The sequence below is a fragment of the Budorcas taxicolor genome, chromosome 14 (assembly GCF_023091745.1).
Source record: "Budorcas taxicolor isolate Tak-1 chromosome 14, Takin1.1, whole genome shotgun sequence".
NCBI classification, from domain to species: Eukaryota; Metazoa; Chordata; class Mammalia; order Artiodactyla; family Bovidae; genus Budorcas; species Budorcas taxicolor.
The window spans coordinates 77896999-77911692 of record NC_068923.1 but is presented as its reverse complement, the minus strand read 5'-3'; the positions used below and the strand labels follow the sequence as shown (position 1 = coordinate 77911692).

The following is a 14694-nucleotide window of genomic DNA, read 5'->3' as shown; positions in this document are numbered from 1 at the left end:
TTCAAAAATTAAATGAATTCTCTTTAATGTAGAATCTTCTTTAACATAATAAAATTTCAGTTTTCTCTCTACCAATAATTAAGTATGGGAAACTAGAGAAAGAATAGATTTTATACTCCTTTCCTATCCATTTATTCAGGGTTTTTTTGCTCTAAGTTCAGTTTTCACCACAATATTGGAATTTGGCATTACTGTCTAAGAACACAATCATTGAGTTCAGACAAAACTGGATTTGTATTCTTGTACCAATCATTTTTAAATTTCTCTATGCTTCTGATTTTCAGTTTTATTTTGTAAACAAATAGTGTGACTAAGTGTAATGCTCTGTATGACCAGAGTGTTGTTCGTTTTTGAGTTTTTTTGGCAGAAACTTTCTTTTGAAACTGAATTTTAATGTTTAGTAACAGTCCGTATGCTAAACAAAATAGCCTTTCTAAATATTCACTTAAAGCTCTTTCTTGTTACACATGGATCAGACATTGCTTGCTGGAGTTCCATTCCTACTTGGTTTCCATTGATAGTTTATCTATGAATTTTCTTCTTCCTGTTTACCTTTCTGTTTACTCTTCTATCTGACCCTCCTAATATACTTCAAAACTTCTCATGGCCTCCATATTATGTCTTTTATTTTATGCACTTGGCTGTGCTCTTGCTGTTCTTATGACTGGAATGATTCTTTACACCCACTGAAATCCTGTCTGTTCTTCAAGAGTATATTTTTTTGAGCCTTGTCTTTGCCTTTCCAGCCCAGTTAAGTCTTGTTTCTGATTGGTTATAAGCGTAAATGAAAAATATATGTGCAGTTAATTTTTAAAGAATGTAATGTTACATTTTATGGTTAATATCTTGCATATATACAAAATATTACTGATACTTAATCACCCTCATACATACCCAATATAAAGTTGCCTCCTGTGGTGCTCATTTTTTAGAGAATTTAAAAAAATTTTTTGGGGATTTACATAAATACAGGGCTTCCCTTGTAACTCAGTGGTAAAGAATCCACCTGCCAATGCAGGATATGTGGGTTCGATCCCTGTGTGGGGAATATCTGCTAGAGACAGAAATGACAACCCATTTCATATTTTTGCCCAGGAGATCCCATGCACAGAGATAACCTGGCAGGCTACAGTCCATGGGGTTGCAAAAGATTTGGACGTGACTGAAGACACTAAATTACAACAGCATAAATACAATAAATTGCACATGTTTAGGTTATCTAATTTGATAACATTTGGCTAATGTACCCATGAAATCACCTTCACAGTTGAGATAATGCATCATCCTCAAAAGTTTCTTTGTGCCCCTTTTTTATTCTCCCTTTCACTCCTCCCCTAGTTCCAGATAATCACTGATACTGTTACTGATTAATTTTCATTTGCTAGAATTCTGTATAAATGGAATCATACAGTTGTGTTCTCTTGCTCTCTCTTGCCTAGCTTCCTTGATTCAGCATTGTGATTTTGAGATTAATCCATGTTTTTGCATGAATCTATAATTTATTTCTTTTTATTGCTAAGTATTCTGTTGTACTGTTGTTTAACTTACTAGTTAACATTTAAGATTTTTCCTAGGTTTAGACTCTTAGAAATAAAACTGCTATGGATAGTTTTTTATAGGTCTTTGTGTGGACATAGATTTTAATTTTTCTTGGGGAAACACTTAGGAAATGGTTCATACATATGGTAGATATGTCTTTTTCAGAAACTGACAAACTGTATTCTAAATTTTGTTTTTTGTCACAGTAAATGAGAATTTTAGCTGCTCTACATCTTCACTGATACTTGGTCTGGTTATACTTTTTTAATTTCGGATGTCTTAATAGGTCGTTAGTAGTAGCTCATTGTGGCTTTTGTGGGTATATTTTTCAGTACAGCTTGAAGGATATGAGTTGAACATTTATCTTCAGAATTTTTGCCTTATTATTTTAAACCTCTGGATTGAAGAAGCCTGGATTCCGTGATAGTAACTTTCCTCTTTGAAAATAATGATACTTTTCAAGTTTATATCATTGCTTATTTGACATGCTGAATACACAGTATACTTGGTGACATTCATATACAATTATTTAATGGTTAGAGTTAAAGGAAATCAGAAGTAGTGACAATAAAGGCAGCATCATTTCTCTTAAGTAAATATACTTTATGCCCAGAAAAGTATTTAGAAACTGTTTATACTTTCTTTATGCGTCAGTTCTAATTATTTAAGAAAAAGTAAAATAATCTTTTTAAAAATTTGGTTTGGAACAAAACGATTTCTTTTTAGAGAGTACTAATGATTATGAAAGCCAAAAGGAATTAAACTTAAAATTTTCTAACTGCTTTTTTCTAGGAATTCTAGCCATTAGATTTAAAAAAAAAAAAAAAAAAAAAAAAAAGAGCTATACCCTGAGATTTGAGACTTCCCCACACAAAAAGCAAGAAAAAACTGTAACCCATGTACTGTTTTATATCAAATAAGGATTGACAACACTGTTTTTAGGCATCTGTTCTGCCCACATAAGAAGCCAGCTTTATCATCTGGATGTGTCCTGCGGCTGAAACTTCTTATAAATATGAGAATTTCTTTCTTTCTTTTTTTAATGGCAAGCAGAATATGGTATCCAGCTGTGGATTTGCTTATATATTGTGTTTGCATTTTTCCCCCTAGGCTTCTTTTATACAGTATATGGCAATATGTTGTCATACAAATTCCATGATTAATGCTTATTTATGAAATCTTATGTAAATATCTTAGAACTTAGTCAAACAACGTGCAAGTTAAACAGTTTTTTTTTCTGGATATTGGAATGACAAATCTGAGGGGAATAGTAGGTTGGATAGTTTATGTTCTTTACCTATAGAAAAGTCTCATATAACATTTTCCTTTTACTATTCTCTGTTATATCTTTTTTTTTTTTACTGTATTTGCTGGGTAAGAAATCCACTTTCAGATTTATTCTTCAGAAAATAGAGAAAATTTAAACTGTAAATAATTAAAAACTAAGAATGGCAATTATATATTATTAAATAGTCATATATACTAGGATATATTTGATTTCTAATTTTTGATCCTGAGGGCTCTGTTTAAGAGGCATTTATTTGTGATTCTATTAGTCATTTATTTAAAGAAATCTGTCTAATCATAAGCTGTTGTATTAGCATTTAATTTTATTAGTATGATTTTCCTACAAAAATGCTAACTTGCTATAAAATATCAAGTTATAAATATGGGACCAATTTTAGGTATGATTAAATTTATTATATTTGTCTCAAATTCAATTCATGGTTAAATGTTTAATATTGTATATTTGAATTATTTGTCTCTATATCATCAGAATGATGGTATCATGATAATATGTATATAATAATTAGAGTATATATTATAGATCATGATAGAGTACTATGATAAATGATTTACTGATAGATTTTTATTTCATGTATTCTTATTTCTGTGGACTTAGTTTTAAGTTTCTCACATTGAGTATTTTAGTCAGTTTTGACCATAAGTTAAAAGATTTGTTTTTGCTTTTTATTTTTTTCCTTCTGCTTAGGTGCAGCTCTTATATGAGTTAACAGGTATCATGAATAAAGTCTGGAATAAGATTCAGAAGAGAGGCAATCTCAGTTCTTCTTCAGCTTACCCGGAATCCATGGTGGGGCCTTTCCCTAGCTCTCCAGTTAGAAGCAGTATAGGCACAGCTCCTCCAGATAATAGCACATGTAGCCCATCTGCTGACATTGGAACTACTACTGAGGTAAGTGTTTGAAAAATTGTGTTAGTAAATGAAGGGTGATATATATACCACAGAGTTCTATGTCAGGATTGAGAATGAAGATGACCTTACCTCTGTGGAAGCTGATGAGTTTAGAGGCTCATGAAGTGCTATCGTAGGTATGGCTGTGTGTTACTGTTTTTCTTAGGTTCAAGGATTTTCATCACTTTCAGTAGTTAGTGGGATAGTTCAGGAAAGTAGAGGTTCTGTGAAATGGCAAAAACTAAGGCACAGTAAATGTATGGCTTCTCAGAAGTATGGAAACTTAGAAGCTGACTGCAAAAGAGGCTCAGAACCAGAGTGTCTTTACTATCTTTAGATTGTGATTTTCAATCTTGACCAATGCAAAGTTCTGTCCTTCTGATCATAGAAACCTTCCTTTTCATTTTTCACATTGTGACCTCACCCAATATATCTGTGCCCTTTTTATAACAAATATTTTCAAAGCCCCTCCTTTTCTATCCTAAAATGAAAATAAACATAACCTGCATATACATATGTTTTCAAAAATAGTATTCTGAATAAAATATAAAGAATTAAAGGAAAGTAAAGTATAGTAAATTATTATTGTAATATGTAAATACGCAGGCATGGTTACATTAGAAGTTGTAATGCAGTTGCCAGGTATGTATCTGATGCAAACATACTTTTACAGGACTGTATTAAATGCTGCAAGTGGGACCATTGTTGGTGTGATTTTCTGAAATAATGCAAACTTGATAAAATTTCAAAGAAAAGGAATTTTTTGTTCTTTTCAGTAGTTGCATTTCTGGAGGTCTTAATATATACTAAGTGTCAGTCACTTAGTCTTGTCTGACTCTTTGCAACCCCATGGACCATAGCCTACCAGACTCCTCTAGTCCATGGGATTCTCCAGGCAAGAATACTGGAGTGGGTTGCCATTTCCTTGTCCAATATATACTAAAATCATGCATAAATACAAAAAATACTGTTTTTAGATTTAAAACAGGATTTAATGCTCAAATATTTACTTATAAACAGGATTTTCACCTACTTCAATTACTGTCAGATAATCTTCTCCATTTTGGCTGATTTTGGTATTGACCATCTGGTGATATCCTTGTGTAGATTTGTCTCTTGAGTTGTTGGAAAAGGGTGTTGCATGACCAATGTGCTCTCTTGACAAAATTCTGTTAGCCGTTGCCCTACTTCATTTTGTACTCCAAAGCCAAACTTGCTGTTATTCCAGGTATCTCTTAAGTTCCTACTTTTGCATTCTGATCCCCTATGATGAAAAGGACATGTTAGTTTTTGGTGTTAGTTTTAGGTCTTGTAGGTCTTCATAGAACCAATCAACTTCAGCTTCTTAAGCGTCAGTGGTTGGGGCAGACTTGGATTCCTGTGATGCTGAACAGTTTCCCTTGGAAGTGAACTGAGACCATTCTGTCATTTTTGAGATTGCACCCAAGTACTGCATGTTGGAGTAGTACTATTGATATTTGACCCTTGCATAAGCAACTTCTCTATCCTCTATTCCTGCTTATTCCAGATCTTAAGAATCACAATGACCTAAGTGACAGAAGTACTTTTTTTTCCTCCCCAAATGAAAATCTAAAACTGTTTGGGATATGGAGTCAATGGGACATACCCTTTTGGGATAAAAACATTGACTTCCTTCTGAAAATTGCAGGGCATGTTCATCTGTATTAGATCTCATAATCAGGGTTACCATGTCCTGTTTAGCTTGGACACAGCACATTTCTAGAAAGTACCATTTAAATTGTACTTTGTGTGAATGGCAGGTCCTAGATGTATAACCAGCAGGTGTTCATTCCAGATGAGCCCTGTCTTTTCTTAACTTGCAATGTTTTTTAAATATTTCTTTCTAAAAGGCTGCTCCCCAAATACATGCTTCCTCATGCTCATCTTAACATTGTTTAATACAGTACTTAGTAAACAGTTGTTTAGTGGGACACTCTCCTTTCTACCAGTGAAGTGCCCAGAGTATTTAACTTCTTTTATCAGTTTCACTTGTATTATCCTTGTCCTATCAATGTATCACCATAAGCTTTTGATTACCAAAGTTTTTCACAAAGTGTATTTTGTGCAATGTCAACATATTGGCTGTGAAAAAAGAAGTCTTTGGTTAAATAAGTTTGGAAGATACTACATTAAAGAAAGTTGAAGTTCTTGATTTTTCAAAACCATATTATATCTGTCTTTGTCTGACTTGCTTAATACAGTAATCTCTTGGTCTCAAGAGCTTTTGCATTGTAAGAACACTATGCATTGTAAGAACTTTACTGCAAGAGCTTTTGGTATCTCTTATATGTGGAATCTAAAAAATGATAGAAATGAACTTATTTACAAAACAGAAATAGACTCACAGACATAGTTAACAAACTGGTTACCAGAAGTGGTAGTGTGTGGGGGTGGAGACAAATTAGGAGTTTCAAGTTAACATATACCACTACTATATATAAAATAGTAAACAGCAAGAACCTGCTGTATAGCACAGGGAACTATATTCAGTATCTTGTAGTAAGGTATAATGAAAAAGAATCTGAACAATATATTTGTGTGTGTGTGAATATATATATATAAAACTGAAATACCATGCTCTACACCAGAAACTAACACAACATTGTAACTAACTATAAAAATATATACATAGTATATATATTTTTGTGGTTAGTTACAGTAGTGCTTCCCTACCATTTTCATGTCATTACATATATAGAAGATGATGTTTGCATCTGGAGTAATCAAAAGAATCTCTCAGTCATTGAAAGCTCCATTCACTCTAGGCTCTACTCTAAAACCTTGAGGGCCAGGAGTTCCATGTCCCAGCAAAGTTTTGACACATCCTGTCGTGTCTCTTAGTTAGTAAACTCTGAGTAATAGTATTACTTTGATAAATATATTTTTAATATTTTTATTATTGCCTCAGTAAAAGGGTATTGATGTTGATGAATTTAATTGTCACATTGAAATTATCCTATAGTTATATTCTATCCCTTCCCCATTGTAACAAAATCGTTTTATAACAGCATAGTGCTACTGTGGTATACCATTTAATTAGTTCAACAAAGTCTTCATGTAGTCAGTGCTAAGAAGAAAATTTAAAGTTTTGTGTGTTCCTAGAGGTGACATGATTTCCCTGGTGGCTCAGTTGGTAAAGCATCTGCCTACAATGCGGGAAATCTGGGTTCGATCCATGGGTCGGAAAGATCCTCTGGAGTAGGAAAGGGCAACCCACTCCAGTATTTTGCCTGGAAAATCCCATGGATGGAAGAGCCTGGTAGGCTACAATCCATGGGGTCGCAGAGTTGGACGTGACTGAGTGACTTCACTCACTCACTCAGAGGTGGCATGTTAAATATTTAGAAGATTTCTGTGAGTAGAGCTGGCATGAGCTGGCATGGCTGGCCCTTCCTCATGCCTGATCAAGGCTTGTCTTGCCTTCCTGGTGGTGTCTCTGCCCTTTGCCCTAATATGGCTCTGATGGAGGTGTTCTTGCCAGGTAGGGCACATAAGAGAGAAGGCAACTGCCCACAGCTCTGTTATCATGGGGTAGCCCAGAAGCAAGTACCGTCTTCAAGCAGAGGTCAAAATCTTTTGCAGTAGAGAGCCAGACAGTAAACGCTGTCTTTGCATGCCATGCTGTCTCTGTTGCAATCATTCAACTCTGAGCACTTTGCAAGCATTGTTTCTATTAATTCTGAAACCTATATTATGAGTTGGGTAAAATTGTTTCCCTTTTACAATGAAGAATTTGTAACTACAGAGGTTAAGTGACTTGGTTGAGATCATATAGGTAAGTGGCAAAGCCAAAATGAAAACTTCTGCGTTATAACTCCAGGGTCCCTAATGTGTGTTATCATATGAATTCTAGAACTTGATTCATTGATAAATTTTTATGTTAAAAGTAAATTGTTGCCAGCAAGTGTAGGTGTGTTCTCCTTTTTCCTGCTCAGCACTTGAGGTTTTGTGGAATATTTTTATTCAGTTCTAAAAAATTCTCAGACAACAGCAGGAAGATTCTTCTACGTTCCCATTATTTTCTAGAACTTATCATGTTCTCTCTCTTTGTCTGTGAACCACTATTTGTTAGTTGATTTTTATTTGTTTTCTTTCTTTCTCTACTGTCGTTAGTGCTTTGTTTTCATTCCAAGGCATTTTCTCAATTCCTTTTTAAATTCCACTTTACCAAGTATCCCTTTAACTATGTCTTATCCACCTAGTTTCAATCAGTGATGCAAGCAAGGATTTGGAAGGTGAGAGAAGAGAGAGGTTGGTGTTTTTCTTTCTTGTTCCGTACCCATTTTGGTGCCCCATATGGAAAATATTCATGACACTTCTATAGTTCATTGAAGCCTCATGTGAATCGTCTGTTTTACTGAAAAAGCAGCTGGTTTTTTGGGTCCAGGCTTTATGTAACTGGTTCCAACCTAGACTCCAGTTTGCCCTGAGTGAGAATTAAAATGACATTGCTCAAACCTCTAGATCCTTATATGAGTTTGATACCTCCATTTACCACCACAGACTCAGTTCCCGTTCGTTACCCAGATTTGTGTTTCCTCTTCATTTCTGACATCTTGAGATTTCCTTTTATTTGTTTCAAGTTTCACTATTTTATTAGTCAGAGGAAAGTGACATTCTCATAAGGACAAAGGTCTTGACTAGGAAGGGAAACCACCAGAGATAGTATAGTACCTGGAGCTAGTAACACTAGGATGTTATTGCTATAAATAGGCTTAAAGGCATGGAAAACAGGGACTAATACTCTGACTTTAAATTTTTTTCTTCCTTCCTGTCTCCTGCTGCTGTTCCACAGAACAACTAGAAAGCAGAGGACAAGAATATTTGTACATATTGTTCACATAGGTTAGCCTTCCAGATAAACAGTGTATTAATGATTGAAAAAGAATAGATGAAAGAAAAGACAAAATTCTTGTGTTTTATCTAGAATTTCAGTGCTTTCGTGGTAGAAATGGAAAACATTCATTTCAACTTGATCTGGCATGTTACTTGACTTTAAATTTCTTTAACATCTTTGAGGACTGAGAACCGGTCTTTGGAATCTTTGTTTTCCTCATTCTGTCTTGTATGTGTTATGTTAGATTCTCAAAATCAATGGTTAACTTTTTTTTGCTGAATATTTTTATTGTGGTAAAATATAAGTAACATTATTTACCATTTTCACCATTTTTATATTTATAATTAACTGGCATTATTAAATGATATTCAGTGCCCCAGCCATAACAACTATCCATTTTCAAAACTATTTCATCATTTCAAACAAAAAGTCTTCTCCCATGAAACAGTGACTCCCCATTTTCCCATCGCCATCCTTGATAACCATTATTAATACTTTCTGTCTCTGTGAATTCATCTATTCTGGGAACCTCATAAAAGACAAATTGTAAGTATTTGTTTAGCTTATTTTACATTGTGTAATCTTTTAGAGATTTATTCACATAGTAACATGTAAGAATTTCATTCCCTTCTATGGCTGATATTCCATTTGTTTATATAGCATATTTTATTTATCCATTGATCTGTTGATGGGCATCTGGGTTATTTCCACCTTTTAGCTATTATGAATAATGCTGTATGAACACAGATATATAACGGTTGGTTAATTCTTAATGAAGTTATTTTGTCTGAAGATATTGTATGCATTTTATATGACCTGTGCCTGACAATCCATTTCAAAACTAATACTAGAAATGCTATTTTAATTTTTCTTTACCTATTGAAATATGTTGATAACTGTTATTTATTACATAAGTTAAGGAGTAGAGGAAAGTGAATGTAGAATCATTCAGTATACTGTATTTAGTACTGATTTTCTTAATCAAAAGAGCACATTTCTGTCATTTTAATGATTTGCTTACTATCAATATGGATGGTATAGAATTAAGACAGCACTTAATATTATCCCTGAATGAATTCAAGCATATTTCAAATTTTGCCAAAAAATGTAGTACCAAAGAGAAAAGAAGTGAAAATTAAAAGTCATTTACTTAGTTTCCATAGTAACTTTGCAAACATAAAAGTAGAATGTTGGTAATTTATTTTCTCTAAGGTGTGTTTTTTTTTTCTCCTGAGGAAAACCAGCTAGTTGTGTCTGCTACTTCCCCACTTTTTGTCATAGACTCTACTTTGTCAGCTTTAAGGATTGCCTCCCTCTAATTTGGGATAATAATTTTGCAGAGCTTGACAAGTGAGCAAAGAAATTTCTCTTAATTCCATCAGTTTACAGCTATTCTATTGAAAGGGATTGTTGGGAATCTCATTTACTAGAAAACTGAAATGCAGTGAATTTCAGCTAGTGACACACAAACCAGGGACTAGGCCGACTCATCCAAGTGTGATTCTAAGTTAATGGAATCTATAGAAAACACTTTGGAATCAGACAACTTGAGTTTTTGTCTCTAAAGTTTATGATCACATTGTGTTTAGTCACTTCAGTTGTGTCCAACTCTTTGCAACGCATGGACTGTAGCCCACCAGGCTCCTCTGTCCATGGGATTCTCCAGGCAAGAATATAGGAGTAGGTTGCCATGCTTTCCTCCAGGGTATCTTCCTGACCCAGGGATCAAACCTGCATCTCCTGAACTGCAGGCAGATTCTTAACCACTGAGCCACCTGGGAAGCCCTGTGATCACATTATTTAACCTCTGCTCTTTAGTTTCATTATCTCTAAAAATGGAGATTATATTCATCTCAATGTGTTAGTACAAATATTAATTGAGTATCTATGAATATGGTATGTTCCTCTATTTGTATTTTCCTTAATTTCAGTAAGATTTTGGTTTTCTTTTTAGAAATCATCCCCATTTTATTATATAAATATTCTTTGGTATTTGGAACTTTTGTTCAATTGATATGGTTATATACTAGTTTCTTCCTCTTCCTTTAAGGAACTAGTAACTTTGGTTGATTGTCTTTCTAAAAAATTTTTATTTATTTTTGGCTGTGCTGGATCTTCACTGCTCTGCAAGCTTTTCTCTAGTTGTGGTGAACGGGGGCTACTCTCAAAATGTGGTTCTCAGGCTTCTCGTTGCAGTGGCTTCTCTTTTTGTGGAGCACGGGCTGTAGGGCACACAGGCTTCAGTAGTTCCCAGGCTCTAGAGCACAGGCTCAATAGTTGTTGCACAGGCTTAGTTGCTCTGCAGCATGTGGGATCTTCCTAAATCAGGGATCAAACCCATGAATCCTGCATTCACAGACAGCTTCTTTACCACTGAACCACCAGGGAGGCCCCTGATTTTCAAATATTAAGCTGATCTTGCGTCTAGAGCAAACCCAAGTTGGCTGCGGTATAGTTTTTTTTTATATCTTGATGGATCGTGTTTGTTAATATTTTATTTAGGGTTTGGGTTTGTATAGTCATCAGTGATACGGACCTTTAACTTTTCTTTTACATGAAAACTTTGTTGTATTTTGGTGTCATGACTGTGCTTTCTTCATAAAATGATATGGGAAGTGTTCCCTCTTGTTTTACTTATCTACAGAAAATTTGTTTTGTGTAGAAATTCCACAGTCACTGTATGATAATCAACAAGGTAGTCAACGAGGTAATCCTGCTTGAAAAGGCACTTGGGTACAACTCACCCCTTATCTAAACTGGGTCCTTGTTGGTGGTTTTTTGGTTTTTTTGTTTTGTTTTGTTTTGTTTTTTTGTTTGTTTTTTTAATAATTCTTGTTTTTTTTCTTTCTTCCTTTTTCCTTCTGCTTCTTTTCTTTAATATTGTATTTTTGAAAATCCAACCTCTACTCTAGATTTTTAATCTTTGCTCTTAGGTTTTTGTTGTCAATTTTGTACATTTAAAAACCCAAACTTCACTACCCAAGTTTACCTGAGAGCGAGATTACTGGCTTGACCACTCTCTCCTCCTTTGGACTCTCCTTTTTCTCCACCAGGTGGCCTCTGTCTCTTTTCTCCCCCATCTCTTCTGTATCCAACTCTGTGAATCTCTGTGTGTTCCAGACGGTGGAGAACACCTAAGGAACTGGTTACTGGCAGGATTTGTCTCTCTCCTTCTCATTCCTCTCTCTTATCCTCCTGGTCACCTCTGTCTACTTCCTCCTTCTCCTCTTCCCCGTATAACTCCGTAAATACCTCTGAGCGGTCCAGACTATAGAGCGCACATAAGGAAGTGACTACTGGCTAGCTTGCTCTCTCCTCTTTTGATCTCACCGCATCTCATTCCAGTTACCTCTAACTACCCCCTCCATCTTCTCTTCTCCTTGTAACTCAGCGAACCTCTCTGAGTGTCCCTCAATGTGGAGAAACTTTTCATCTTTAACCTAGATGTTTTATCATCGGTGCTGTATAGATGGAGAAGTCTAGAGGCTACTGTAAAAATAAAACTGAAAACCAGAAGCAGGAGGCTTAAATCCAAAGCCTGAAAACATTAGAGAACTCTTGAATTCAGGGAACATTAAGCAATAGGAGCTCATCAAATGCCTTCATACCTACACTGAAACCAAGCTCCACCCAAGGGCCAACAAGTTCCAAAACAAGACATACCACTCAAATTCTCCAGCAACACAGGAACACTCCCCTGAGCTTCAATATACAGGTAGCTCAAAATTATTCCAAAACCCTTGATGTCTCATAACCCATTACTGGTCACTCCACTGCACTCCAGAGAGAAGAAACCCAGCTCCACCCACCAGAACTCCAACACAAGCCTCCCTAACCAGGAAACGTTGACAAGCCACTGATAGAACCGCACCCACAGTGAGGAAGCTCCATAATAAAGAGAACTCCACAAACTACCAGAATATAAAAAGGCCACCCCAAACACAGCAATATAACCAAGATGAAGAGACAGAGGAATACTCAGCAGGTAAAGGAACAGGAGAGTTGCCCACCAAACCAAACAAAAGAGGAAGAAGTAGGGAATCTACCTGAGAAGGAATTCCGAATATTGATAGTGAAAATGATCCAAAATCTTGAAATCAAAATGGAATCACAGATAAATAGCCTAGAGACAAGGATTGAGAAGATGCAAGAAAGGTTTAACAAGGACCTAGAAGAAATAAAAAAGAGTCAAAATATAATGAATAACGCAATAAATGAGATCAGAAACACTCTGGAGGCAACAAATGGTAGAATAACGGAGGCAGAAGATAGGATTAGTGAAATAGAAGATAGAATGGTAGAAATAAATGAATCAGAGAGGAAACAAGAAAAACGAATTAAAAGAAACGAGGACAATCTCAGAGACTTCCAGGACAATATGAAACGCTCCAACATTCGAATTATAGGAGTCCCAGAAGAAGAAGACAGAAAGAAAGATCATGAGAAAATCCTTGAGGAGATAATAGTTGAAAACTTCCCTAAAATGGGGAAGGAAATAAGCACCCAAGTCCAAGAAACACAGAGAGTTCCAAATAGGATAAACCCAAGGCGAAACACCCCAAGACACATATTAATCAAATTAACAAAGATCAAACACACAGAACAAATATTAAAAGCAGCAAGGGAAAAACAACAAATAACACACAAGGGGATTCCCATAAGGATAACAGCTGATCTTTCAATAGAAACTCTTCAGGCCAGGAGGGAATGGCAAGACATACTTAAAGTGATGAAAGACAATAACCTACAGCCCAGATTACTGTACCCAGCAAGGATCTCATTCAAATACGAAGGAGAAATCAAAAGCTTTCCAGACAAGCAAAAGCTGAGAGAATTCAGCACCACCAAACCAGCTCTCCAACAAATTCTAAAGGATATTCTCTAGACAGGAAACATGAAAAGGATGTATAAACCCGAACCCAAAACAATAAAGTAAATGATAACGGGATCATACTTATCAATAATTACCTTAAACGTAAATGGGTTGAATGCTCCAACCAAAAGACAAAGACTGGCTGAATGGATACAAAAACAAGGCCCCTCTATATGCTGCTTACAAGAGACCCACCTCAAAACAAAGGACACATACAGACTGGAAGTGAAGGGCTGGAAAAAGATATACCACGCAAATAGAGACCAAAAGAAAGCAGGAGTGGCAATACTCATATCCGATAAAATAGACTTTAAAACAAAGACTGTGAAAAGAGACAAAGAAGGCCACTACATAATGATCAAAGGATCAATCCAAGAAGAAGATATAACAATTATAAATAAATATGCACCCAATATAGGAGCACCGCAATATGTAAGACAAATGCTAACAAGTATGAAAGGGGAAATCAACAATAACACAATAATAGTGGGAGACTTTAATACCCCACTCACACCTATGGACAGATCAACTAAACAGAAAATTAACAAAGAAACACAAACTTTAAATGATACATTAGATCAATTAGATCTAATTGATATCTATAGGACATTTCACCCCAAAACAATGAATTTCACCTTTTTTTCAAGTGCTCATGGAACCTTCTCCAGGATAGATCACATCCTGGGCCATAAATCTAAACTTGATAAATTCAAAAAAATCGAAATCATTCCAAGCATCTTTTCTGACCATAATGCATTAAGATTAGATCTCAATTACAGGAGAAAAACTACTAAAAATTCCAACATATGGAGGTTGAACAACACACTCCTGAATAACCAACAAATCACAGAAGAAATAAAAAAAGAAATCAAAATATGCATAGAAACTAATGAAAATGAAAACACAACAACCCAAAACCTGTGGGACACTATAAAAGCCGTGCTAAGAGGAAAGTTCATAGCAATACAGGCATACCTCAAGAAATAAGAAAAAAGTCAAATAAATAACCGAACTCTACAACTAAAGCAACTAGAAAAGGAAGAATTGGAGAACCCCAGAGTTAGTAGAAGGAAAGAAATCTAAAAAATTAGGGCAGAAATAAATGCAAAAGAAACAAAAGAGACCATAGCAAAAATCAACAAAGCCAAAAGCTGGTTCTTTGAAAGGATAAATAAAATTGACAAACCACTAGCCAGACTCATCAAGAAGCAAAGAGAAAAATCAAAT

The 14694-nt window shown here is 35.2% G+C and overlaps 1 protein-coding gene across 1 annotated transcript in view; it reads left to right on the top strand.

The window, feature by feature from the left end:
* VPS13B (vacuolar protein sorting 13 homolog B) overlaps positions 1-14694 on the top strand; it is a 775227-nt gene that overhangs the window by 392051 nt on the left and 368482 nt on the right. Inside the window, exon 24 of the mRNA XM_052651420.1 lies at positions 3533-3736. Coding sequence (XP_052507380.1) covers positions 3533-3736 — 204 coding nt within the window. The remainder of the gene's footprint in view (positions 1-3532; positions 3737-14694) is intronic.